We start from the raw sequence: 24,846 nt of genomic DNA, 5'->3' as shown, positions 1-24,846 counted from the left end.
TTTGTGGTTGAGCACATTTCTCCATTATGAGAAGTCATATGAAAGTGAAAATATTATTTTTCTAGATGGCTTAATGCACAACATGGATACTGAAATGTCACTGAATTGAGTTTTAACCTTTTCCTTAACAGTATTTTTGTGTGTGTGTGTGTGTGTGATATCGCAGTGTTTGCTGTTTGTACATGTAAAATGAAAGTGAAATAAATGATTTATTTTTATACAATATTCATGCAAATGTTGTCTATAAAAGCAAAATCAACAGTCAGGCATATAGATGAAGCCTGAAAATGCTAGTGATTTCACTGATATCAGATGTTTAGGGTTCTGTCGTACATTTGTTTGTGTCTGCTGTTCAATATAAAGAAAAGAAAAAACAAGGACAGTACATGCATGTTACTTTTATCCGCATAATTGAGAAAAAGCAACTTTCTATCAGTAAAGTGCTTAGTATATTGCTTCTGTCACTCCAGCGGGTGTGTCTGTCCAGTGTTTGATTGTACTGAACAATAAAACCTGTTACCAGGGTAATGCCTGCTTGTGAGTTTCATGTGCATTTGCAACTTTTCTATACTAATGTAAAGAACTCTTGAAATATTATGCATAAGTGATAAGCATTTATAGACAGTTTTCATATAACATCACAGGTGAGCTAAGTAACCTTCACTATAGTTTTGTGGTATGGCATATATTAGTCATACTGGTTTATGTTAGAAACACTTCCTGTTTTTGGTCCAAAACCAACACAAAGGTATAATGATGACCTACTTAATTCAACTTACCTAATGCAGTTTCCCCCCTCCTCAGTTAGAGCTCTAGAAGATGAACACAGAATTTACTGGAATCGCTTGCTGCTAGTGTATAACAACACAAAGCAAATGGAGATATTTCAGCCACATCTAACAAGTTCAGATGAAGGCAACTCACAGTATGTGTGCAGTGCAGAACTGTGAAGGACACACATTTCTAAGCATGTGTGCAATGCACACTCTATTCATCAATATTGTTTGAAGGTTCGTTTACCAAATAGTTTTTGCAACTTGTGCATCAATAAAGCCTTTTAATTGGAAAGACAATTAAATTAGTTGATCTAATTTTTACTTTAATTGTAAGGGGGATTGGTTAGATTAAAAAAAACAAGTTAAAAGCAGCTTTTCTATTTGAATAGATTTTAAAATTTCATTTATTCCTGTGATGCAAGAGTAAAAGTTCAGCATCATGTGATCCTTCAGAAATCATTCTAATATGCATTATTTGAAATAGAAATCATTGGGACCATTATTTTACTGTCATGTGACTGCTTTGATTAACTAGACATGCTTGCTGAATGAATATATATATATATATATATATATATGTGTATGTGTGTGTGTGTCACTAGCATATAACAGAATCATTATATTAAATAAGCGCTTAAATTCAAATAAAAAATAAAATAATCATTACAGGGAATGCACCGCATATCTCCAACACAAAGCATTTATTAAAATACAGAGATGCAGCTGGCAGGTCGTCCCTCTCCCCCTAGTGGATCAAACATGTCTTGACAATTCGCCAACAGCATGGCACCTCCACTTTTTAATTTTCATTAATACACTGTGATGGTAGTAATACCCTAGAGCTCTGCTTTCAGCAATTATGGAAACTGAAAAGAAGACTACTTTATTGTGTTTACGTAGGTCCATATATAACACCAACAGGCATTAACACAGCAAGCACACAACATAGTAATTCGCTGTGGATTTAGAACAACAGAGATTCAGGACCCAACATTCCAAAACAAATCCCAGTTAAGAAAAGAAAAAAAAAGGTGGGAATGACACGGGAATCTCAGATGCGCTATTTCTTGCCATACGTATACTGCACTTCAGCTTTGGGTTTGAAGAGCAAAAGCCAATTCCCGAAAGCTGATCGCCGTTTGCGATTTAATAAAAGAAACATAAAAGGCGATGGTGCGTTTATCTCTAACCGGTGATAAAAGCAACAAAGCCATGATTACTCTGAACACAAGGCCAGCTCTGTGCTTTCAGTGAAAACCCAGGAGGAGGATGTCCTCCTCCTCCAGAGACCCACACCACGCTCGCCCCATTTCAATACTGAACTCAAGACATCATAGTTCCAGAACACCCTGCATTAACAGATTCATTAAAACATTACTTAATATCTTTAAGCAGAAAACTATATTTGCCAAAGTCATTATCATTTGGTGCTATCAAGTGATCTTTTCTAGCTTTGGCAAGTTTCATCAAAAGGAATTCTCTTCTGTCCCTCCACTCCTTCAGCTCCTCGTCTCCATGTGCCAGCTTACAAAGCTCCTCCTCTGTGCAGGTGCCCATTAGGAACCTGGAGCGAACCCAAACCAATCCGTTAGTGACAGCGGTTAACCGCTAATGAGATATGAGTAGCGTTACACATTAGCGTTAGACTGACCATTCGCAAACTCTGAAGGTTCCTGTAGGGAAGCGATACTGCCAGCAGTTCTGATCGTCTTCAGAGTTGAACACTCGTTCTTTGTGCTTCTCGGAGGTGATATGCTGCTGCCACTGCTTATCACTGTTGCAGTTCTTCCCACACAACCAGCAATGGTTGCCAGCCTGATAAAACAGCATGAAGACGTTAAGAGGAATGCATTCATTAAACTGACTGAATTGAGGATTTCAGTCGCTTTCAGAAAAGAAAAGATGCAGCGAATTTCTACAGAATTCTTACATATACACTTGATACATTATACACCTTCACAGATAAAGACTTCGAATATGTTTAGTGAAACTGAAAGATTGAAGACTTGTGAGAAACTCAAATACAACCATTATGAAGTATGGGGTGACTGGTGTCTATGAAATTATTTGATGTTTTTGTTCTTTAAAACAAATTTGATATTTGAATATGTTAAAATATAATTTATTCACGTAAAGCTGAATTTTCTTCAGTGTCACACGATCCTTCAGAAATCTTTCTAATATGCTGATTTGATGCTCTAGAAACATTTTTTATATTATCAATGGTGAAAACCGTTGTGCTACGTAATATTTTTGCGGACACAAATTTTTTTTCTTCAGGATTATTTGATAAATAGAAACAGAATGTATTGAAACAAATCTTTTGGTAACATTAAATCAAAAGAGACATGAAAAGCAAATAATGCCATTGCCAAATAAAAATGTCAATTTCTGAATGACAGTAAATTAAATTTTTTTTTTATAAATTCTATTAGTCGTTTAAAAACGCTTATGAACATTCAAATATAGATGAAAACTTTATAAATCATTTAAAATAGCTATATACTACATAACATAGCAAATGTCTTTAGATGTACAATTAATGTGACACACAGCACCTCATGTTTGCTGTAATTTACTATTTAAAGTCCTATTTAGGTGAAAGATTTGCAGTTGAATATTAATAGCATTTTGTGACATTTGGCCCAGTAGGCCAAACTCACTGCCTGAAATACAGATGATGTTGAGCGTGTGCCAATCAGTTGGTGAGCTAACATGATTCATGAATACTTATAAAGTTCCGACACAATGCTCCCAATAAGGTTACCAAGCAATGCCAGTATGACACAGTTAGTATTTCACTCATTGTACTCTCTCATACATTTTACATACAGGACGTGTTTAGAGTTTAAACGGCTAGAGGGAGCACAACTTACTGGAACACATTGCAGAGGTTGAGATGCATTTTTAAGCTAAACCATTTTTATTTGAAACAGCAAACTGAAAATAGAGAGACACTGCACAACTGAGAAAAACATGCTAATGTGCTGTTTTGCAATTTCCTTTCCTACATGTACAGGATTGCAAGCAAGGTTGTGTCAGAGTAAGACGAGCGTGATAATGATGTGTGGAAATATGGATGCTGCTCAAGTTTCCATACCATTTCCTCAGCATAGTCTGTGGGCATATGAATCTGTTTCCCATTCTCTCGGGCACCGCTGCTGTTCTCCTCGCTCCAGCCCGGCTTCTGAGACTGCAGCCACATTTCATACAGCTGCTCCATGTCTGCAACTACATGCACACAAACAAGAATATAAGAGATGTATGTTAAATCAGTTACTACATCAGTATCTGTAAGCACTGAGCCACTTTACGATAAAGTTTTGAGCAAACTGATTATTTGATCCAGATCAAAACCAAGATTGGATTGTGTGATCTAATGGTTTTGAACTACTGGCCATGGGTGATTACACGAGTCAATCTACTGAAGTATTTTAGAACCTAAGGCTTAAGCCTAGTCCCAGACTAAAATGCATGTCTGAGCTATTTTGTCTCAAGATGCACACCAGTAATGTTTTTTTTTTCTTCTAAGGAACGTTTGTAAAAGATAATTAAATGCCCTTATTGAACTATGGCATAAACCTGGCTTAGTGTAAGCCTTGACTGTGAAACCAGGCCAATATCTAGACTTTGCATCACAGGAATTAAGTTTAAAATAAAATTACTATTAAAATAGAAAACCAAAATTGTAATAATATTCCACAAAATTACAGTTTTTGCTGTATTTTTGATCAAAGCAATGTCGCCTTGATGACCATAAAAGTTCTTTCATAAACACTATAAAAAAAGTCTTACTGACCAAAAGCGTGAAGAGTAGTGTATGTATAAGCTCAGTCACTGGGCTGTTGGTTAATACTGACTGACGCCAACAGAACAGGAAAGTTGTTTAGGATGAAGAGCAAGTCAGACTATCTTGATTAAATATTACTTTAAACAAACAAACATAGTTCATCATAATAATGCTCAGTGTATTGATTGTTTTCATCTGAAAACAATGACCAATAAAGATAAACTAAACACTGAACATGATTCTGTAATTAAACTGAACAGAATGTATACATTGTCATGCACTGAAAAGGCAAAGTGAACTTACTATTGTTATCTTTCATGAAGGTCCATAGGTCTCTCTCCTCTGGACTGTGAGCAAAAGAGCAGTTTCCAATGTACTGACACTTTTTGCCAGCTGCCACATGCAAACAAATCTGCAAACATGCAGGAATAACTATTATTATCAAGAGACAGTGGTGATATTTATGAACCATCAATATCTTCTTATATCGAAAACAATGGCCAGGTTTTTTTTGTTGTTGCATGAAATAAAAATATTACACTTACTTCAAACTGAGCAGGAATAGGCTTTTTTGTTGGGAGAGGTCGAACTGTAGTCCACTTTTTCCGTTCAATAGAACTAACCAGAACCACCCGTCTCTCTTTAGACCAACTGGTCAACAGAAAGTGACAAATTATGAGATATTATCAGAATACTACACTTTTTTGTTAAAGGATGTTCACCAAAAATTCGGTCATCATTTATTCAAATGGTATGACTATTAAGAAACATTTTTCAAGAATGTACTGGCCATTTTTACCTATAAAATGAAACTGGATTCAGTTTCATAATCTCTTCTTCTTTTAGTGTTCCACGAAAAAAGGTTGTGTGGGTTTGATACAAAATTTGAGTAAATGATGACAGAATTTTCATTTTTGGATACATATGAGCAGGACTCACGGATGCCGGGCCTTTGCACTGCAATACTTCCTGTTTTTGTCTGCCTCGATGACTTGGCCGTTCCTCCAACACTGAGCACATACAAACTGCATCTTCAGGTTAGCTGGACCAAATCTGCGCAGGGCTGGTGGAAGCTCCTATTGGATTGGCAACATACTGCCATTAGACATATCTCACAGATATACTGTATACTATCTATCTATCAGTATACATGAATAAATTCTACCTGGGCATGAACAGCAGCATCCATATTCCAATATTTCTGTGACTCCTGAACAATACCTTCATGTGCGATACCTGAAACAAACCAACACAACAGTTAAGTGTTTCCTGTCAGCCTTCATGACAGACAATCCACGAGTCCTGAGCAGCAGCTCACCTTGTCCACTCTGCATCATCCATACTTTGAGCTCGATGAGGCTGTGGGCATAAAAGCAGAAATCTTCTCGCTGGCAGCCGTACCGTACCTCATGCCTACACAGATCCATCTGGCAATGAGGGAAGTATGGACGGATTTTGGAGTACCTGACTGTTTTGTCCCTTAAATAGTGTACAAGGCACCTGAGAAATAAAAAGAAGTGTTAATTCTACTTTACTTACTTCTACTACTACTCCTAGGGCCAGGCAATATAGACTTTAAATTTGTCATCACTAAATGGATTTAAGCAAAAATATTTAACCATTAAAAATAATGACTGCTTAATTCAGGTCAGGTGACAAGGCTGCTAGTCACTTCGAAAAAAGAAGTGCTAGCTGAGAGGAGTTTCGTCTAAAGGAGTTACAGCAAAGCTGACTAAAGTGATTGAGGATAGATAATTTCAACAAACTTGAAGAACCCGTGATATCGTAAAAGGGGAAAAAAGATGAAACTTTTTCAAGGAACCTTGCTGAAGCAGCATGTTACAGTTGTGAGGGTTAAGCTCCCTGTATTGCTTGTACAGTCTACATTGTCAGTGTTATCTGCTTTTGCCAAAAAAAAAAAAAAAAAATGACTGTTGGAGTTATCTGCTTTTGCCAAAAAACTAACTTTTAGTGTGTATATATATATATAAGTGTATATATATATACACTTTCAATGAACTTTAATTTTGTATGTTACCTTTTTTATTTTTTCTGAAATGGCTTTAATGGGTGAGAAACCATCACATACTTAATGTCAAATTTTTAAAATCTTAATAAAAACTTGATTATTATAAAAAAAAGTTTGAGTTAGTATTTTTATCCTTAATAGCATATTACTGTTTTATTACATAATAGTACATTATAATAAACTAATTATTTTAATAGCATACTTGTATTAATAATTGATCTTTTTAATAGAATATTATTTACTGAAATAGTCTACTTCGTAAGACTCTCATACAAGTCATGACTGTGTGGGTGTGACGCTGACCTACTGACAACAAAAAAAGACTCTGAATATATTGCCCAGCCCTGATCTGGACAGATACAGTCATTAATTCAGACCAATGACATTCACTGCAAAGCATGAATCTGCACATTTAGTGTCTGGACAAGTCTTCACAAGAAGAGATGCTTACTTCTTTTCCTCAAACACATGCTTTGTCACTGGGTGAGAGCATAGACCGGGGTTGTCCTTATTGGTTTTGCTGATTATTCTGGGTTTGTGATCAAAGCACACCTACAGACCAAGTCACACATGTTGTTATGTATTTATACAGCTTCTTTAAAATTTCAGCAATGACAAAAAACCAACAGAGAAACTAAAAACCCATTCCTTTGAAAACCGGTCATTCCAGTTCAATGACGAAATGAGAAGGTGTGTTAAAGACACAGTCAGCTAATCTATACTAATCTAAACAAATCTATAACAGGAAAAAGGGCTTACTCATAAACATGATTTATTTTAGTCAGCTGACCTTCAGGTGTATCATGGATTAGTTATTAATTCCAAGCAATAATAAGAAAACCATTAAAATCAAATGGCACACTTTACCTCACAGAGGAACATAAATATCCCATGGTGCTCCTGTAAGATTTTGGGCACTGTCAAACTGATCTTAGGTTTAGACCCATAAGGATCACACAGATTTTCCCTGCAGATGAAGCCTTTGCGTTCTACCGTCCACACGTCAATTTCCTCTTGGCAATAAGCAAAGGTACAATGGCCAAGATACCGGCATTCTTGTCCCATCGCCACATCTATAAAGCAGAATTTGAGTATTTTAGTAAATCTGTGACACCATAAAATATAGTCTCAAAGTAGATCCCTGCAATTACCTTTGCAAATATAATAAGGCCCCATGTACTGGTTTTTTGTGGGTCTTGGGCGAATAAGCTTCCATGTTGGAAGTTCAGAATGTTTGGTTCTTCCCAAAAGCAAATCTTTTTTGCATTTGTGGTCCTCTGGATGGTAAGCGTAATCCAGGACTCCAGGTCCTGGAAACACATTTAGATAAAGAACCTTATGCAAAACCTCAATGTTTGCATTGTTAAACATCATACTCTGGAAGCGCTGCCTAGCAACATTCCTGCATGACTGCAGCTTACCAGTTTTAATGTAGCAAGAGGAACAGGCCTGTTTGAATTCATGGGTATCAGCAAGTGGGTTCTTGGCAAGGTCTAGCTGTTGTGGATAATCCTGCACAAATGTCCCATCGGATGTGTAGAAACCCATGCTGATGGGTGGAATAGCTGACACTGACATGTCACTATTACTCAGCTGAAAAAGCAAATGACTAAGATTAACAAAACAGCACAGCTGAATGTTCAGGACAATGTTTATCATATTGATGTAAATTAACTCTTACCGACATAAAATGATGCTGGATAAATGGTTTATCTTGTCCTTGTGGAATAAAAAATAAATAAATAAATTACAACTGAGCAAAAAGAAAAAAAAAAAAAAAAAAAAAAGGAAAACCCCTAGTAGCAGCAGGTTCCCAAACTAACATTTGTCAAGAGCCAAATTTGATAATTACATTTAAAAAGCACTACAAAGCACCTACAATATAATACATTATTAAAGTTGCAATGAATGACACAATGACCCATGCAATTCATCACTAATATTCCAGGAAACATTCAATAAATTTTACACTGTGGGGTTACATATATTTTTGGCTGGTACATTATCTTAATTCACTCAGCATTTTTAGGTGAGGCAAATGGCTAATTTTGGACCCTGGTTGCAAGTATGTTGAGACAGGTAAAGTCCAAAGTATACTTCTGTATTGATACATCCACTTGTAGTGTATGTGTACAGCTTTTTTAACATATATGCCATTTGAGAACACGTGGAGAGGTGCTCTACACATATACACTAAAAAGTTTTATTTTTGTCCAGTGCACTGCACTTTTTATCTCTAGAAGTTATACAAGTCTTTGTATTATTTCATACTTGATTTCACCATGGTCATCTATTACAGGGTTGCCCATACATTCATTAATTTGTGGCGGCCCGCCACAATATCAACGCTGACCGCCACGGATTGAATCAGATTTTTAAACTATTTCAGAATCAGAATCAGAATGAGCTTTATTGCCAGGTATGTTCACACATACGAGGAATTTGTTTTCGTGACAGAGCTCCGCAGTGCAACATAACAGCGACAGAACAAAAAACACAATAAGGAATAAAAAATACAAAAAAATACAAATAGGTGGGTAAGGATTGACAATATACAAATTGACAATGTATGGCAGGTATATTAAAATGAGCATTTATGTATGTACATGTATATTATGTGGAAAAATTTTTAACTGTATGCTAAGTATGTGTGTTGGATAAATAAGTGTATGTGTATATAAATATAAATATAAGTAGTGTAGTGTGTTCCATGTATGTACATGTATATTATGTGCAAAAGATTTATGTGTACGCTAAGTATGTGTGTTGGATAAAAAGTGTAGTGTATATAAATATAAATAGTGTAGTGTGTCCCACAGTTATTATCAGCTGTTCATAAGATGGACTGCCTGAGGGAAGAAACTGTTCCTGTGTCTGGTCGTTCTGGTGCTCAGTGCTCTGTAGCGTCGACCAGATGGCAACAGTTCAAAGAGGGAGTGTGCTGGATGTGAGGGGTCCAGAGTGATTTTAACAGCCTTTTTGCTCACTCTGGATAAGTACAGTTCTTGAATAGATGGGAGGGTTGTACCGATAATTCGCTCAGCGGTCCGGACTACCCTCTGTAGTCTTCTGAGGTCAGATTTAGAAGCTGAGCTGAACCAGACAGTTACTGAAGTGCAGAGGATGGATTCAATGATGGTGGAGTAGAACTGTTTCAGCAGATCCTGTGGTAGGTTAAACTTCCTCAGCTGGCGAAGGAAGTACAACCTCTGCTGGGCCTTTTTCACAATGGAGTCAATGTGAATGTCCCACTTCAGGTCCTGAGAGATAGTGGTGCCCAGGAACCTGAATGACTCCACTGCAGTCACAGTGCTGTTCATGATGGTGAGTGGGGGGAGTGCAGTGGGGTTTCTCCTGAAGTCCACGATCATCTCCACTGTTTTGAGCGTGTTAAGCTCCAGGTTGTTGAGACTGCACCAGACAGCCAGCTCTTTAACCTCCTGTCTGTAAGCAGACTCATCACCGTCCTGAATGAGGCCGATGAGTGTGGTGTCATCTGCAAACTTCAGGAGCTTGACAGAGGGGTCCTTAGATGTGCAATCGTTAGTGTACAGGAAGAAGAGCAGTGGGGAGAGAACACAGCCCTGGGGAGCTCCGGTGCTGATTGTACAGGTGCTGGATGTGTATTTTCCTAGTCTCACTAGCTGCTGGCTGTCTGTCAGGAATCTGTTGATCCACTGACAGACGGAGGTGGGCACGGAGAGCTGAGTTAGTTTGGGCAAGAGGAGGTTTGGGATGATCGTGTTGAAGGCAGAGCTGAAGTCCACAAACAGGATCCTCACATAGGTCCCCAGTCTGTCTAGGTGTTGCAGAACATAATGCAGTCCAATGTTTACTGCATCGTCCACAGACCTGTTTGCTCTGTAGGCAAACTGAAGAGGATCTAGCAAGGGTCCAGTGATGTCTTTCAGGTGGGCCAGCACCAGTTTTTCAAATGACTTCATGACTACAGACGTTAGAGCCACAGGCCTGTAGTCATTTAGTCCTGTAATTTTGGGTTTCTTTGGGATGGGGATGATGGTGGAGCGTTTGAAGCATGAAGGGACTTCACACAGCTCCAGCGATCTGTTGAAGATCTTTGTGAAGATGGGGGCCAGCTGGTCAGCACAGGATTTCAGACACGCTGGTGTAACGCAATCTGGGCCTGGTGCTTTTTTCCTTTTCTGCTTCCGGAAGACCTGGCGCACCGCATCCTCGCTGATCTGTATTGCAGGTGTGGGGGCGAGGGGGGATGCAGGAGGTGTGAATGGTGAGAGTGCTTGATTGGAGAGGTGATCAGGATGGGTTGCAGGAGCTGTGAATGGTGTGAATGGTTGTTTGGAGAGGCATTTGAGGTTGGTTGCAGGAGTTGTGAATGGTGTGAACGGTTGTGTGGAGAGGTGTTCAGGGCAGGTGATGGGTGTTCTTTCAAACCTGCAGTAAAACTCGTTCAGATCGTCTGCCAGTCGTTGATTCTCCACAGTGCTGGGGGGTGGTGTCTTGTAATTGGTGATCTTCTTTAGGCTTTTCCACACTGATGCGGAGTCGTTCGAAGTGAACTGAGTCCTTATTTTTTCAGAATAATTCCTCTTTGCCACTTTGATCTCCTTTTCCAGTGTGTATTTAGCCTGTTTATACACGACATTGTCCCCTTCACGTAAGCATCTTCTTTGGCCTGACGGAGCTGTCTGAGTTTTGCAGTGAACCACGGTTTGTCATTGTTGTAATTTAGTTGAGTCTTGGTAGGAATACACATATTCTCACAGAAACTGATATATGATGTTACGGTCTCTGTGAGTTCATCCAGATCGGTGGCAGCAGCTTCAAAAACACTCCAATCAGTGAGGTCAAAACAAGATTGTAAATCCTGCTCTGCTTCATTAGTCCATCTTTTTACAGTCCTTAATACAGGTTTAGCTGATTTTAGTTTCTGCCTGTAGGTCGGTATAAGATGAACCAGAAGGTGATCAGAACGTCCCAAAGCTGCTCGTGGAACAGAGTGAAATGCATCCTTTATTGTTGTGTAACAGTGATCCAATATATTACTGTCTCTTGTGGGACAAGTAACATGCTGTCTGTATTTTGGCAGTTCACGGGAGAGATTGGCTTTATTAAAATCCCCAAGAATGATTAAAACAGAGTCTGGGTGTTGTTGTTCTGTCTCTGTGATCTGCTCAGCGAGTTTCTGTAAAGCTGAGCTCACGTGCGCTTGAGGAGGGATGTAAACACTAACCAGAATGAGCGAGTGAAACTCCCGCGGCGAATAGAACGGCTTGCAGTTAATGAAGAGCGTTTCGAGATTTGAGCAGCACATCTTCTTTAACACAGTTACATCTGTACACCACCGTTCATTGATGTAAAAGCATGTCCCGCCGCCGCCCGATTTCCCCGTTGATTCTGCGTCGCGATCCGCTCTAAACAGCTGAAAGTCCGGCAGATGGAGCGCGCTGTCCGGTATGGTGTCATTCAGCCAAGTTTCCGTGAAACACAGAGCAGCAGAGTGAGAGAAATCTTTATTTGTCCGAGAGAGCAGAAGCAGTTCGTCCGTTTTGTTGGGTAGAGAGCGGAGATTTGCCAGATGGATGCTAGGCAACGGCGTTCGAAATCTGCGTTTTCTGAGTCTCACGAGCGCGCCAGCTCTTTTTCCCCGTCTGCGCGTCCTCTTGAAGCGTGTGATCAGCGCAGCCGCTCCGCCGACAAGAATGTCCAGCAAAACATCAGAATAGTCGAAAACCGGTGAAATATCGGGAGATGTGTGTTGCCGAATATCCAGCAATTCGTCCCTGGTGAAACTGATTGCAGGAATATAACTAAAGACAGGACAAACTAACAAAAACACAAAAACAACTGCAGAGCACGTCACAGAGGCAGCCATCCTGAATCGGCGCCACTCGCGTCTAACCCGCGACTTAATATGGGTACACTTGTATTTTATTGTAGAACTGCGCGCTGCTTGCTCCCTCCCTCTCACAAACTGACAACAGAGGCACGCACGACTAGCCCCTCCTCTTCGAACACGATCTGAATCAAAACATTCTCGAGGTCGGACATCCGGGACTTTTACTCCCATAATGCACTGCGCGCGCATAGCAACCGCGGCGAAGGGTAAAACAAACAAGCGCTCGCCATTAAGCAACACGAAGCGGAAGACAAATGAGCGCAGATATGTCGAGAAAACTGCCGAGAATCATGCCTAAAAAATTAGCAATGATTCGGCAAATCAAAGAATAACAAAATAATACCACTGCAGAGATGGCCACTCAATTTTCTGTTGCTATCTTATGACATTGCTATGCATAATGGTCGGCAGCTCTACACTGATAAGCAACAATGAAATGCACTAGTTGTGTGGGGAATAAGATACGTTTCTGCAGTTAGTCTATTTTTGCTTTTTTGAAAAAACCGTGTCCCTCACTGACATTGTACAAGCTGTGCCACTGACAGACTGAGCTCATTACAGCCATTGTGTAACACAGTGCTTTTGAATAAACATTTTATTTTTCTAAATGAACAGTTAATGTAATCGATGCTTGATGGGTATTTAAACATGACTGCAAGTGTAGGACACATGGTATGTACACATGGTGTTCACACCAGGGGATTTGATGAGGTAATTGTATATGTCTGGATACTCGAGCCTGGGCCATGCCTTTGGGTTGTTCTCCCAGGACTCAGCTGGATGCCGATAGGGACAAGATTGTAACGTTAAACCTACAAGCGACAGCTTTCTGTGGTACCTGGTCAATGCAGGCGCAAGTAGACTTTCTATATATTGATAAGACATTCTGTAATAGAAGAAAGAAGATCTGTATTTGTATAGCTGCTAGTGCCTTTCACATAGCTAACTGTTAGTCACAAAGCTAACGTTAGTCACAAAGCGTTTTACATGAGTGTTTTATTACATTCACTTCACTTCTCACCACCGACATACATTCGCATACACAGATATCATTCATCATTAATACAAAGTAGTCCGTTAGTATCCATAACTGACATAATCCACAACAAAACTTCTGTGAATAGATACCTTTTTGATTTTCCTCGGGCTTTGCCTTGATTGCCTTCGGTTTGTTTTACCCTTCAAACACAGCGGCGGCTTGTTGCTATGTAGGTCACATGATTTGTGACGTAACGCCGACCAAGAGAATGAGCATGTGTTAGTTAGAGCAGTGGTTTTCAAAGTGGGGGCCGCCATGTGGCGCCAGGGGGGCCGCAGCAAGTTGGAAGAAAAAAGCAAAAAAAAAAAAAAAAACATTTATATAAATATTTTACAAATATTAAAAAAATATTTTTTTATTATTATTATTATGAGTATTGTTATGAAATAGCATTCTAATAATTTGTCGATATCTGAACATTAAACTTTTAATGCTAATCTTTCTGATTGGCTGGTACACGTAATCTGTCAGTGTAGCCTTGGTAACAACCGCCAGTGCTCAGCTATTCAGCTATTTATTTAGTTAGCTGGCTAACTCTGTCAAACCTCTATCAAAATGGATAGATTTTTAAAAAGGAAAAAACCTGACGAGCCAGCAATCGAAACCTCAGATAAAAAAAAAATCTGAAAACGAACTCCTGGCCAATTAAGACTCGTAGGTATGAGGCAGCATACATTAAGTATGGATTTACCTGCGTCACACACAAGAATGGACACGAGTGCCCCAAATGCGTTCTCTGCTTCGAGATACTCTCCAACGAATGCTTAAAACCATCAAAACTTCAACGTCACCTGAACCAGAAGCATCCAGCAGAGGCCGAAAAACCAATTGACTTTTTTAAAAGAAAGCAAGAACATTTGACCAGGCAGTCAGCAACATTCGTGCGGCAAGCTACTGTCCCTGAGAGAGCATTGAGGGCATCGTTTTTGGCTTCCTTTCACATTGCACGAGCTAAGAAGCCGCACACAATTGGTGAGGATTTGATACTACCAGCTACTAAAGACATTGTTAAAGAGCTACTGGGTGAGGATGCTGCCAAGAAAATTGACGCTGTACCACTCTCTGATAACACTGTGAGCAGACGTATTGGAGACATGGCTGAGGATGTGTCTGCTCAACTGTTGGACCAGGTGAGAGCTAGCGAATATTTTGCGCTGCAGCTAGATGAAAGTACAGATGTGGCAAACGCTGCCGAGTTGCTTGTGTACATAAGATTCATTTCCCAAGAAATGTTCGTTGAGGAAATACTGTTTTGTAAAGAACTTGAAAGTAGAACCACCGGGAAAGAGATTTTTCAAGTGCTGAACGAATATATTAATTCAAATGGACTTGACTGGTCTCGTTGCGTGGGTGTGTGTTCTGACGGGGCCGCGGCTATGACTGGGAAGAACAGTGGGGTGACAGCTCTCATCAAACAGAAGGCCCCGAATGCGGCGTTCACGCACTGTATGCTCCATCGAGAAGCACTGGTGGCTAAACGGTTGGATGATGAACTTAACCAGGTACTACAGGACGTAATACACGTAGTAAACTTCATTAAAGCACGCCCCTTGAAACACAGACTTTTTGCTATTCTGTGTAAAGAAATGGGAGCCCGTTTTGATGGATTGCTTCTTCACTCAAACGTACGCTGGCTTTCACGAGGGGCAGTTTTGAACCGTGTGTATGAGTTGCGGAGGGAGGTTGCAGAGTTTCTCTTGTCTGAGAAACATCAGCTGGCTGACCGTTTTACGAATGAAGCCTGGATTCTCAAACTTGCATATATGGCTGACATTTTTTGTCATCTGAATGTGCTTAACCAAAGCATGCAAGGGCGTGACACATACATAGTGCATATGCAAGACAAAGTGCGTGCTTTTTCCCTGAAGATTATGCTGTGGTCAAACAAGCTCAAGGAGGGAATTACAGAAATGTTCCCACTTTTACACCAAGAGCTGCTGTCATCTGGTGGTGAGTTGAACACCATTTCTTCACTGATACAATCACACCTGGAGCACCTCCAGGGATATTTCAGAGAATATTTCCCTGACATTGACAGCACCCATCTAAACTGGGTAAGGAACCCATTTGCCCCTGATGTAGGCTCTTGTCTGGACTTAAAATCACAAGAGGAGCTGATTGAGATGACTTCTTCATGGGATTTAAAAATGAAATTTGAGACTCTTTCTCTCTCTAACTACTGGATGTATGTAAGAAATGACTTTCCCATCCTAGCTGAGAGTGCTCTGAAATTCCTTCTTCCTTTTGCAACCACTTATTTGTGTGAGTCTGGTTTTTCAACTTTAAAAGTACTTAAAACAAAACACAGAGCACGTCTAAATGTGGAGAGTGACATGCGTGTTGCACTGACAGACATAAAGCCCAGGCTGGACAAACTATGTAGAAGCCACCAGGCCCATCCGTCCCATTAATATCCTCTCTCTCTCTCAGTGTTGAATGTTGCAACCAGGCCAAGCACTCCCATTGACACACACACACACACACACACGCACACACGCGCACACACACACACTCTTTAAGATCTTTCTTTTTCCATTCACTGACTGACACACACAGATACAATGTTGAATGTTGAATTTACTGTTCCAGATTTGAAGATATTGAAATTACCATATATGATGATCTGACATACAAATGTTGTTATTACAACACTGTCAATGGATGTCAATGGATGTTCACCCAGATGTTTAATTTGTTTATTTATTTACATTTGCCGTAGTAGGTATTGTCGATGGGTTCAATAACACATCATGCAAAAGGGGGGCCTTGGCCAGAACTTAGTGGTATTATGGGGGCCTTGTCATGATAAAGTTTGGGAACCCCTGAGTTAGAGGACGGATTGTTGCCGGTGCTTAATGCTTATTCCCCCAGCGAAGATTCCAGAATCAATCCGGAGTTGAATGGTTAGTAATGAACACTGTTTCTCAACATAACTCTGAGAAGTTAGTCTATGTTAAGCGCTGTTGCGTTTCCATTACAGATTCGCGCAAAACTTGTTTTTTTTTTTCTAAATATCGATAAACAACTATTGCGAAATGACGGCGTATCCATTAACCGATGTTATGCGACTAAAATGTCATTTTTTTCCTCTCGCGATCAGTCATTCCAAAAATCATGGCAACGGACGTTGGTAGGTTTATATATATCACAGCCACCAGACTGTGACACCAGACATTATATTATTATTATCTCCAGGTTCAGGTTGGTGTGTGTTGGTTTTTGTCCACCTCAATCTCCAGGTTTGTGTGTGTGTGTGTGTGTGTCAGAGTCTGTGTGTGTCCACCTCCAGGTCCAGTTTGGTGTGTGTGAGCCTGTGTGTGTCTGAGCCTGTGTGTGTGTCTTTTTGAATGTTTGAGTGTGTCAGTAAGTTTGTGAGTAAGAGTGTGTGTGTGTGTGTGTGTGTGTGTGTGTGTGTGTGTGTGTGTGTGTGTGTGTGTGTGTCCATCTCCAGGTCCAGGTTTGTGTGTGTGTGTGTGTGTGTGTATGTGAGCAAAATTTGCAACAAGAAGTCTGTGGAGTAGTCATAGCATAGAAAGTGTAGCAATGGCATAGCAATAGCAATGTCTTTAAAGGGATAGTTCACCCAAAAATGAAAATTCTATCATCGTTTACTAACCCTCAAGTTGTTCCAAACCTGTATGAGTAAGATATTTGGAAGAATGTTTGTAAACAAACAGATCTCGGTCCCCATTGACTACCATAGAATATATTTATTCCTACTATGGAAGTCAATGGGGACCGAGATCTGTTTGATTCTGTCATTCTTCCAAATATCTTCCTTTGTGTTCAACAGAACAAAGAAACTCATACAGGTTTGGAACAACTTGAGGGTGAGTAAACTACATTTTTGGGTGAACTATCCCTTTAAGGTATCTGACACTAAGTGTTGGCAATGGAAATGTGTACTAGTCACTAAAAATATATGATATATTTATGATATATCCATTAATTCTGCAAACAGCAGCGTACTTGATCAGTAAGCTCGCCTTGGCTACTGCAATTTTCCTCACCGTATATTTACAATAAGACAAAATATGATATCAAACACCACTACCTCCTTTAGTTTTCATTAAAACATTAATAGCTGCAAAAATGAAGTTCAGGGAAATGTGTAACGTTTGGCCTACAGCCTACATTTCAGTGAAACTAAATATTATATCAAACAGTACTACCTCTTTTCATTTTAATTTTAACATAATAGATTAATTGAATAAAGACAAAAGATAACCTGTTAGATTTACCAAAACAAATTATATTTTATGTTTAACCACTAAAGAGACATCAGAGCCAGCGGCAAATGTCAGAAGGACTAGCCGAGTCAAGACTGCTCTCGTCGGTAAACATGATAACGGAGCTCCCGCTTATCGTCTCCGAAATCGGCAAAACACATTTTTAAATAGGCGCTGTCTTTATAAATAAACCACATATTTGAGTTTTAAACTACTACATTCTTGCCTGAAATACTTTTAAAACTACATTTCATGACACAACAACAGTAATATTTTGAAAATGATCCAAATAAATGGTGGTTGAAGTCACAATGCTGCGTGAACTCAACCAATCAGCATGTTTAGCACCCAGGTCCCGCACGCGAAAGTTCCGGCCCTTTGAAAAAGTACTCTCTTGCTAACAGGGACTTTCTGAGGTGCAATTTTTTTACCCAGAACTTTATTTAGATCCTGGTTCCTGTGATGGAAACACACGGAGTACCAGCCCAAAGTCCCTAGTTCCTGGGTAAAGTTCCAGCAGTGGAAACGTGGCTACTGTATGCAACCCCTAGCATATATACAAAAACCAAAGTACATTTTGAGATTAAGATGAGATGAGTCATGTGCAACACACCTGTCGGAGACTCTGAAATTGACAAACTATCCAGTGAATCCAGAGGTGAAGAAAATGTGTCCAGACCAAGAGAATACGATGAAATTGAATTGTGATACGGTGCGGGCAAACTGACTGTGCATTGTGGAGCCATACTCAAAAACGGATGGCCCAGGTGGGAAGGCATGAGCAAAGAACTCTGTATCGAACTACTGACGGCAATACTGGTTGGTAAAGGAATAGGTCCCTCCACTGTGGGAATATCCTGTGTGAAAAGAAAAAAGGCAAATATTAACATGATCTCTTGTATGCACTCAAAACACAAGTAGAAATGTGGTCCTCCTCAAGCTTACCAAAGAAGACTCAGGAGGACTTGCTCTGTCCAATAGCTCATCCAGTTCATCCCCGATAATTTCAGTATCATAATCCAAGTGGGTGTCTGGTACTGTGTAAGAGTCATTAAGCCTGGTTCCATAATGTATTGGCATGGGAACAGGCTCTGGATTATTGGTCTCAACTGGGACGACCAGTGGCGAGATGACACTGACAAGAGGCTTAGACTCTACTTCTTCCATCTCGCTTACTGTAGAACACTCTTGTACCGGGCCACCCATACCCTGCATATACTGGCCCACTTCTATGGAGACAAGAAGGCGTTAATGAGCTGACTTATTTGAAGATGTATTATATATATTTTAGGGTTGGGTGATGTCTACCAAATTGCCATTGGACAATGTTTGCAGTGAAACCTCACAATGAAAGTGAAAAGTGAAAGTCGTGACATTTGCCAAGTATGGTAGCCCATACTAGGAATTGGTGCTCTGCATTTAACCCATCCAAGTGCACACACACAGCAGTGAGAAGTGAACACACACCCGGAGCAGTGGGCAGCTATATATCCAGTGCCCGGGGTTCCGTGCCTTGCTCAAGGGCACTTCAGCCATGGGTGTTGAGGGTGGAAGAGAGCGCTGTTCATTCACTCCTTCCCACCTACAAATCTAGTGACGATTCTCTCCTGCCAATCCGTGATCAGCAGAGTTTGCACGTCACATTTTGGTTACAGTACGGTTCTCTTGGAACCTCAACCGAGGTGGTACTAAAAAAAGTACCAGGTAACAGGTACTGTACCCAGTGGAAAAACCCCCAAAAGGGAACCGTACCAAACCATACCATGGGGAATCATGGGTTAACATTGTGATGTCTGTCAGCCATCGGCAACGGATGATGGCATCGTCTATCAGACCAACCCTAATGCATTAGCTCTCAGAAGTCAGAAGATTTCTCAGAAGATTTTTTTTAAATGCTTTTGAAAGAAGATCAAAACAAAACAGCGGTCACTAATTAGAAGTACAAAACGAGGATTTGTAAAGAAGAATGTCAGAGGATTTCAATATGAGCCAAGAGAAGACTGGCTTTCCTTTGCTAAATTAAGGAAACTTTGCTTCCTTTGCTCCTGTTAACAAATGTTTGTTTTCACGAGACTCACTGGTGCATGCGCAGCGCTGACCTCCATATGTCAAGCTCCCAGAACTGCTTCTGTCTACAACTGTTGGTGCAAGCTACATTAAAGTGATTTTTTTTTTATACAAAAACAATTTGCTACATGAGGCCTTTGTTCACCCCCAGGAGCCGTGTGAGACACTTTTTTTTATGGATAAGCACTTTTTATTAAAATTATTTTGGACTGATGCATGCAACACTCGCTGAGTGCCATTAAACAGCTTGAAAGATCAAAGCTGATTTGAAATATAACTCAGAATGGGTTCATCTAAAAGAAGAAAGTCATATAAACCTAGGATGACTTGAGGGCACGTAATTTATAGGGTAATTTTCAACTCTTTAAAGTTTAAAAAAAAATGTACAGACACCTACACTTTTGAACAGTAATATACATTTCTCATGGTAGTATTCACTGACTTACCCATTTCAATATCCTCTACGGAGGCAGAGCTCGGAGAATGCTGTTAAAAAAATTAAGAATTGACTGAAATTCATTATTAAATTAACTATTTTTAAACACGCACATATCCAGCATCTTACCTTATCATTACCCGCTCCTGACAGACTTGAACAGGGCAAAACATTTAAGGCAGGCTGATTTCAGAAAAAAAAAAAAAAAAAAGATTGGTCAGGGACAAATAATTACACAGATTATAAGATTTATTTTCCCCTGGCACACTTAGAACCAATTATTTTACATAAATACTTTTTTTCCCCAATTAGCTAGAAAGTAGCTAGCCTATTTGTTTTGTTTTTTACCTTGCTTCTGACATAAGCCTTACGGATTTTCAATCCCAACATTTTGGCAAGTTCCTGGGTCATTTCAATCACACGAGTATCCTGCAAGGCAAATGAAACATGAAGAACCAAGGAATGCAAAAGGGCTTGATTAAAAGCTAAGAGTAAAGTGCTCTGACCTGAGGCACTGCCATGGAGCATTTAGCAACCACCTCATAAGCCTCTTGATGTCTTCCCATTTCTTTTAGACATCGAGCTTTGCGGTAAAGTGCTCTGTAGTTGCTTTCATTGAGTTGAAGAGCTTTTTCAGAGTCCTCTAGAGCTTGATCGTGCAGTCCCTGCATCAATAACCACAAACACATTATAGTGAATTAAAGAAAACCATCTGGAACAATTAACTATGCAGCATAAGCAGTCATCAAACACTGCATGGAAATTGCAGCAATATATACTGCAATATATTTTAAAATGTAATTTAATCTTGAGTTGGTAAAGCTGAATTTTCAGCATCATTACTCCAGTCTTCAGTGTCACATGCTGCTTCAGAAATCATTCTAATATGCTTATTTGATGCTGAAACATTTCTTATTGTTATCAATGTTAAAAAATGCTTAATATTTTTGTGGAAACTGTGATACATGCTTGTAGGATTCTTTAATGAATAAAAAGATGAAAATAAATGGTTTTGTAAAAATTATAAATGCCCTTGCTGTCATTTTTGATCAATTTTACGCATCCATTTGAATGTGGATTCTTACAATGTTCAAGTAGGATGCAGCACGGTTCGCATAAAGCTTCTCCTTCAGGTCTTGAGAGATGATGATGTCCTCTGATTCTGCATACTCCGCTATGTTTAAGGCCTCGGTGTATAATTCAACAGATCGCGTCCATTCGCCTTCAAGGAACACATCATTTCCCTCACCAAACAGATTCCTCACCAAACTCTGGATGAACACCTAGAGGAAAAAATCAATTCATAATATAAACATCTAATCCACAACTGTGAAAACCTGTTGAAAAACTGTGGAAACCACATACCTCATACTGCTCTTGAGGGCCAGGAAAAGGCAGGGTAGACCTACGATTAAGAAAACAATTTGAAACCATTAAAACACAGGTGCGAAGAACGTGAGCGATGACAGATTTGTGGGGAAACAACATGTCATGAATTAGAGAGGTTGGGTGAAAAGGCAGTGTCTAATTTGCATTCCTGAATATTTTTGAACAGCAACCAAATTCTTTTCTTGGGACAGAAATAAAACATAAGTGGATGAAGTCAGTCTGAAACTATTTCTCCATTTCCCTCTATAACACAAACTGAAGACACTTCAGTCATCTCTTAATGATCAAAACTTGCTGAAGTTCACAGGTTTACTTACTGAATGAACTGCAAACCCTTCTGAATGTCCTGCCATCGGATGCTTCGGTCCTGGCCTGTGGCTGACATCTTCCTATTTGCGTGTAGGACTTTGCTGCAGTCAACACCTATGATTTATATAAATATACAGGCCTACAGAAATCAGACAGATATATTGACTTGACATAGATTTGCCTAAGTATCACGTATTGGCACGCGTCATATTGCAAAATAGTAATAGGAAAAGTACTGGGAAAGTATTTGCATTCTGCTCGGTTTAAAAATAAAAAAGCAATGATTTCTCAACAGTGATGGGATGCTCGACTTTTCTTTGTGTAACCGGTTTCTTCAGAACAGTTTGTTCCAAAGAACCGATTCGGTGATTGAACCAGGGTTCCTACACATTTTCCATCCAACATTAACAAATTACCAAACCTCTCAGTAGATTTCCAGACCATATTTAACAAATTTTTAATAGAAAATTATTTTCAGCTTTATATTTGGTAGATAGCACAGACATATGTAAATATTTATATTTTCTCAGGGGTTTATTTATTTATTTTCTCAGTGATAACATACAGAGCCCCTAAAAATAAAACCACAGACTTTTGCACGCACAAACTTTATGCCTTCAAGAAAATATTGATCTATGCGTGGGATTTTTTTTTGAGTGCTTATTCATTACAATTTCTAGTTTTATATATAATATAACATTTACTTTATGTGTCACTGCCATCTTACTATGAAGAAATTTAGTTAACATGGAGGCACAGGAATTAATGGAGATATTTTTGCTCAAAATGTGGCTTTTCTTAGGGTGGTACCTCTAATATCAAGGCCTAATGTCCAATTTAATGCATCCTTTGTAGCCAAGGAGAAACAATGACATGAGTCATGACATGGGCTGATGGAAAAATACAGCTGTGTGCATTGTCCTTTTTGCCAAGTTCAAGGAAGACTGGTACCGTAAAAGTGTTCAAAATTTGGCTCTTTAGGGCAGTACATTATATTTCAAGGCCTTATATCTGCTTTAACGCATAGCCTACTCTGTGGTGACCAAAAGAATAAATAAAAACAACACCTCGAAATCTGTTGATGGCAAATTAAGTGGCTCAGTTTGCATCGTCCTATATGCTAAGTTTATTGGTTTCTCATGCACACACAAGTATGTACATTTTTTTTTTTTGCAAAGATCCTTTTACGGTGCTAAAAACATCATGAGAAAAACCAAGATGCTTAGAACCTACATTTCTGCATAATGAAAATGTATTTATTTATTTATGATTTAACACCATGTCAGCAGCGGTCAGCATCTTGATGGCAAGAGGAAACATTTCAAGTTCTCAAATCAGTCATATATATATATAAAAAAATATATAGTCCTGCATAATGAAAAAGTGCACCTTGAATTCATTCAGTCGTGTTTGACAATCACTAAAGAAATCAACACCTGCCATGAAAACACACTTCTTGTATGATAAGTATATTTTCAGTTCTTCATTTTCTAATATAGAAAACTAAATGGGGTGCAAAAGTCTGGAAATGCTAATATTTTTTCCATACTCTGCTTTCTTATTTCCGGTACAAATTCAATATATTTCCAAACTGCGAAGGAACCCTGTAATGAACAATGATGTAAAAACGTGTCATATTATGTTCTCAAATACGCATTTGATAATACACGTTACTGTTTATTTGATCTTTAGTTAGTTTCTTGCAACAACAATTCAACTTAGAAAAAGTCCCAAGTAAGTTAAATCGAAATTTAAAGTATTTATAATGTAAAGAATGCTCAAATAACGTTAAATTCACAGATCTGGATTATTGTAAAGAAGTTCTCACTATCAATTCATCCATCGGTTCTCGGCCTATTTTAACTTACAAGCCCGACTCACTTCAGTGTTTGATCAGTCGTTCTGTTCGGGTTTTGTGCAAACTGATTCATTCAAACTATCTGACAGAAAATAACGATTCACTCCCAAATCGGACCCCGCTGTATTGCATTTCTGACAACACGCGGTAAACCAGTAAGGGACGCAGTATAAAATAACATAACTTACTTCCTTAACTTTGGTCCCATTGGAGGCAGTCAATGGAAATTCACCGAAAAGAGGCGTCTCATATTTGTTGATGTAACGTTTGCTAGAGAAACTTCTAGCATAGTTCATAAAGATAAATTCTGCGATAAAGAAACACCGGGGTGTGAGCCGGGGTCCCTAACGTTTGTTCGAGCGCGCATTTGACGCACTGTCCACAAAAGCATCTCGCTTATCTTTGAAACATAAACACTTGTATATCCAAATGTTTTCACAAACTGCCTATGCCAGTGGGCATTTTTTGCTGCAAGACTTGCACCGAGACTGTGACCTGTTTATCCGTGAAACCAGGAACACGTAGGTCTTGTGTGCTAGCCAAATGGTTGGTCATACAAACTCTTGTGTGAACGTGAACAGTCGTTAGGTAAACTAGCATGATAGCATTTTTACCGCGCACCCCTGCCCACCCACATCAGTTTAACAGCGGCCATGCGAGCATTTGTACGTGAAAAAAATCGATGTATTACTACCATAAAAAAACACTCACCGTAAGTAGATCAGTGTTCAGCGGGAAAGAGAGCGCTCCATAAAATCGCTAATGTTTTAATGTGTTCGTCAGTCCTGTCTCTTCTATGGGCAACGTGATCTTCGGTTGCCAGGTTGTCGCATCAAAACCCTCCCAATTGCTACTCAAATCAAGCCCACTCGCGTTTCGAGGGGGTTTCCCTGGTAAAAGTAGCGGGGATCCTCCAGTAAAATTCACATTCCAGGGGATAAATATCAAGTTATTGGGCTCGCTTCAACCCGCAGTAACAGTGTTGAATTAGCCCAATACTGCGGGACAACCACGGACTTGGCAACACTGTCGTGACGTCTTGTTCA

General features: G+C 39.5%; 1 protein-coding gene across 4 annotated transcripts; it reads right to left on the bottom strand.

The window, feature by feature from the left end:
- Positions 1–1,460: 1,460 nt before the first annotated feature.
- On the bottom strand, positions 1,461–24,666 carry zc3h7a (zinc finger CCCH-type containing 7A). Of its 4 annotated transcripts, none has more exons than XM_059558579.1 (23): positions 24,512–24,666; positions 21,951–22,056; positions 21,610–21,649; positions 21,330–21,527; positions 20,751–20,909; positions 20,593–20,673; positions 20,374–20,427; positions 20,255–20,294; positions 18,687–18,970; positions 18,355–18,598; positions 8,277–8,314; positions 8,017–8,188; positions 7,747–7,905; positions 7,463–7,668; positions 7,047–7,147; positions 5,885–6,066; positions 5,732–5,802; positions 5,506–5,642; positions 5,112–5,217; positions 4,870–4,978; positions 3,877–4,007; positions 2,428–2,591; positions 1,461–2,340 (listed from the first exon to the last, which is right to left on the bottom strand). In XM_059558579.1, the coding sequence occupies exons 2-23, from the start codon at positions 22,016–22,018 to the stop codon at positions 2,151–2,153; spliced, it is 2,934 nt and encodes a 977-aa protein (XP_059414562.1). In that variant the 5' UTR covers positions 22,019–22,056; positions 24,512–24,666; the 3' UTR covers positions 1,461–2,150. The 4 variants fall into 4 exon arrangements, with proteins under 4 accessions (XP_059414562.1, XP_059414564.1, XP_059414563.1 ...); XM_059558581.1 differs by having other exon boundaries at positions 21,951–22,081; positions 24,512–24,625; XM_059558580.1 differs by lacking the exon at positions 24,512–24,666 and adding an exon at positions 24,296–24,426.
- Between the last annotated feature and the right edge of the window lie 180 nt (positions 24,667–24,846).

The sequence above is a fragment of the Carassius carassius genome, chromosome 9 (assembly GCF_963082965.1).
Source record: "Carassius carassius chromosome 9, fCarCar2.1, whole genome shotgun sequence".
NCBI classification, from domain to species: Eukaryota; Metazoa; Chordata; class Actinopteri; order Cypriniformes; family Cyprinidae; genus Carassius; species Carassius carassius.
Note: the sequence above shows the minus strand (reverse complement) of the source record. Positions and strands in the feature narration are given on the sequence as shown.

Coding starts and splice junctions, on each gene's coding strand:
- zc3h7a (XM_059558579.1), bottom strand. CDS start 22,018: ATGTCAGCCACAGGCCAGGACCGAAGCATCCGATGGCAGGACATTCAG. Junction 21,528..21,609: donor GCCCTCAAGAGCAGTATGAG/GTATGTGGTTTC, acceptor TTTTTCCTCTAG/GTGTTCATCCAGAGTTTGGT. Junction 8,189..8,276: donor TCCAGCATCATTTTATGTCG/GTAAGAGTTAAT, acceptor TTGCTTTTTCAG/CTGAGTAATAGTGACATGTC.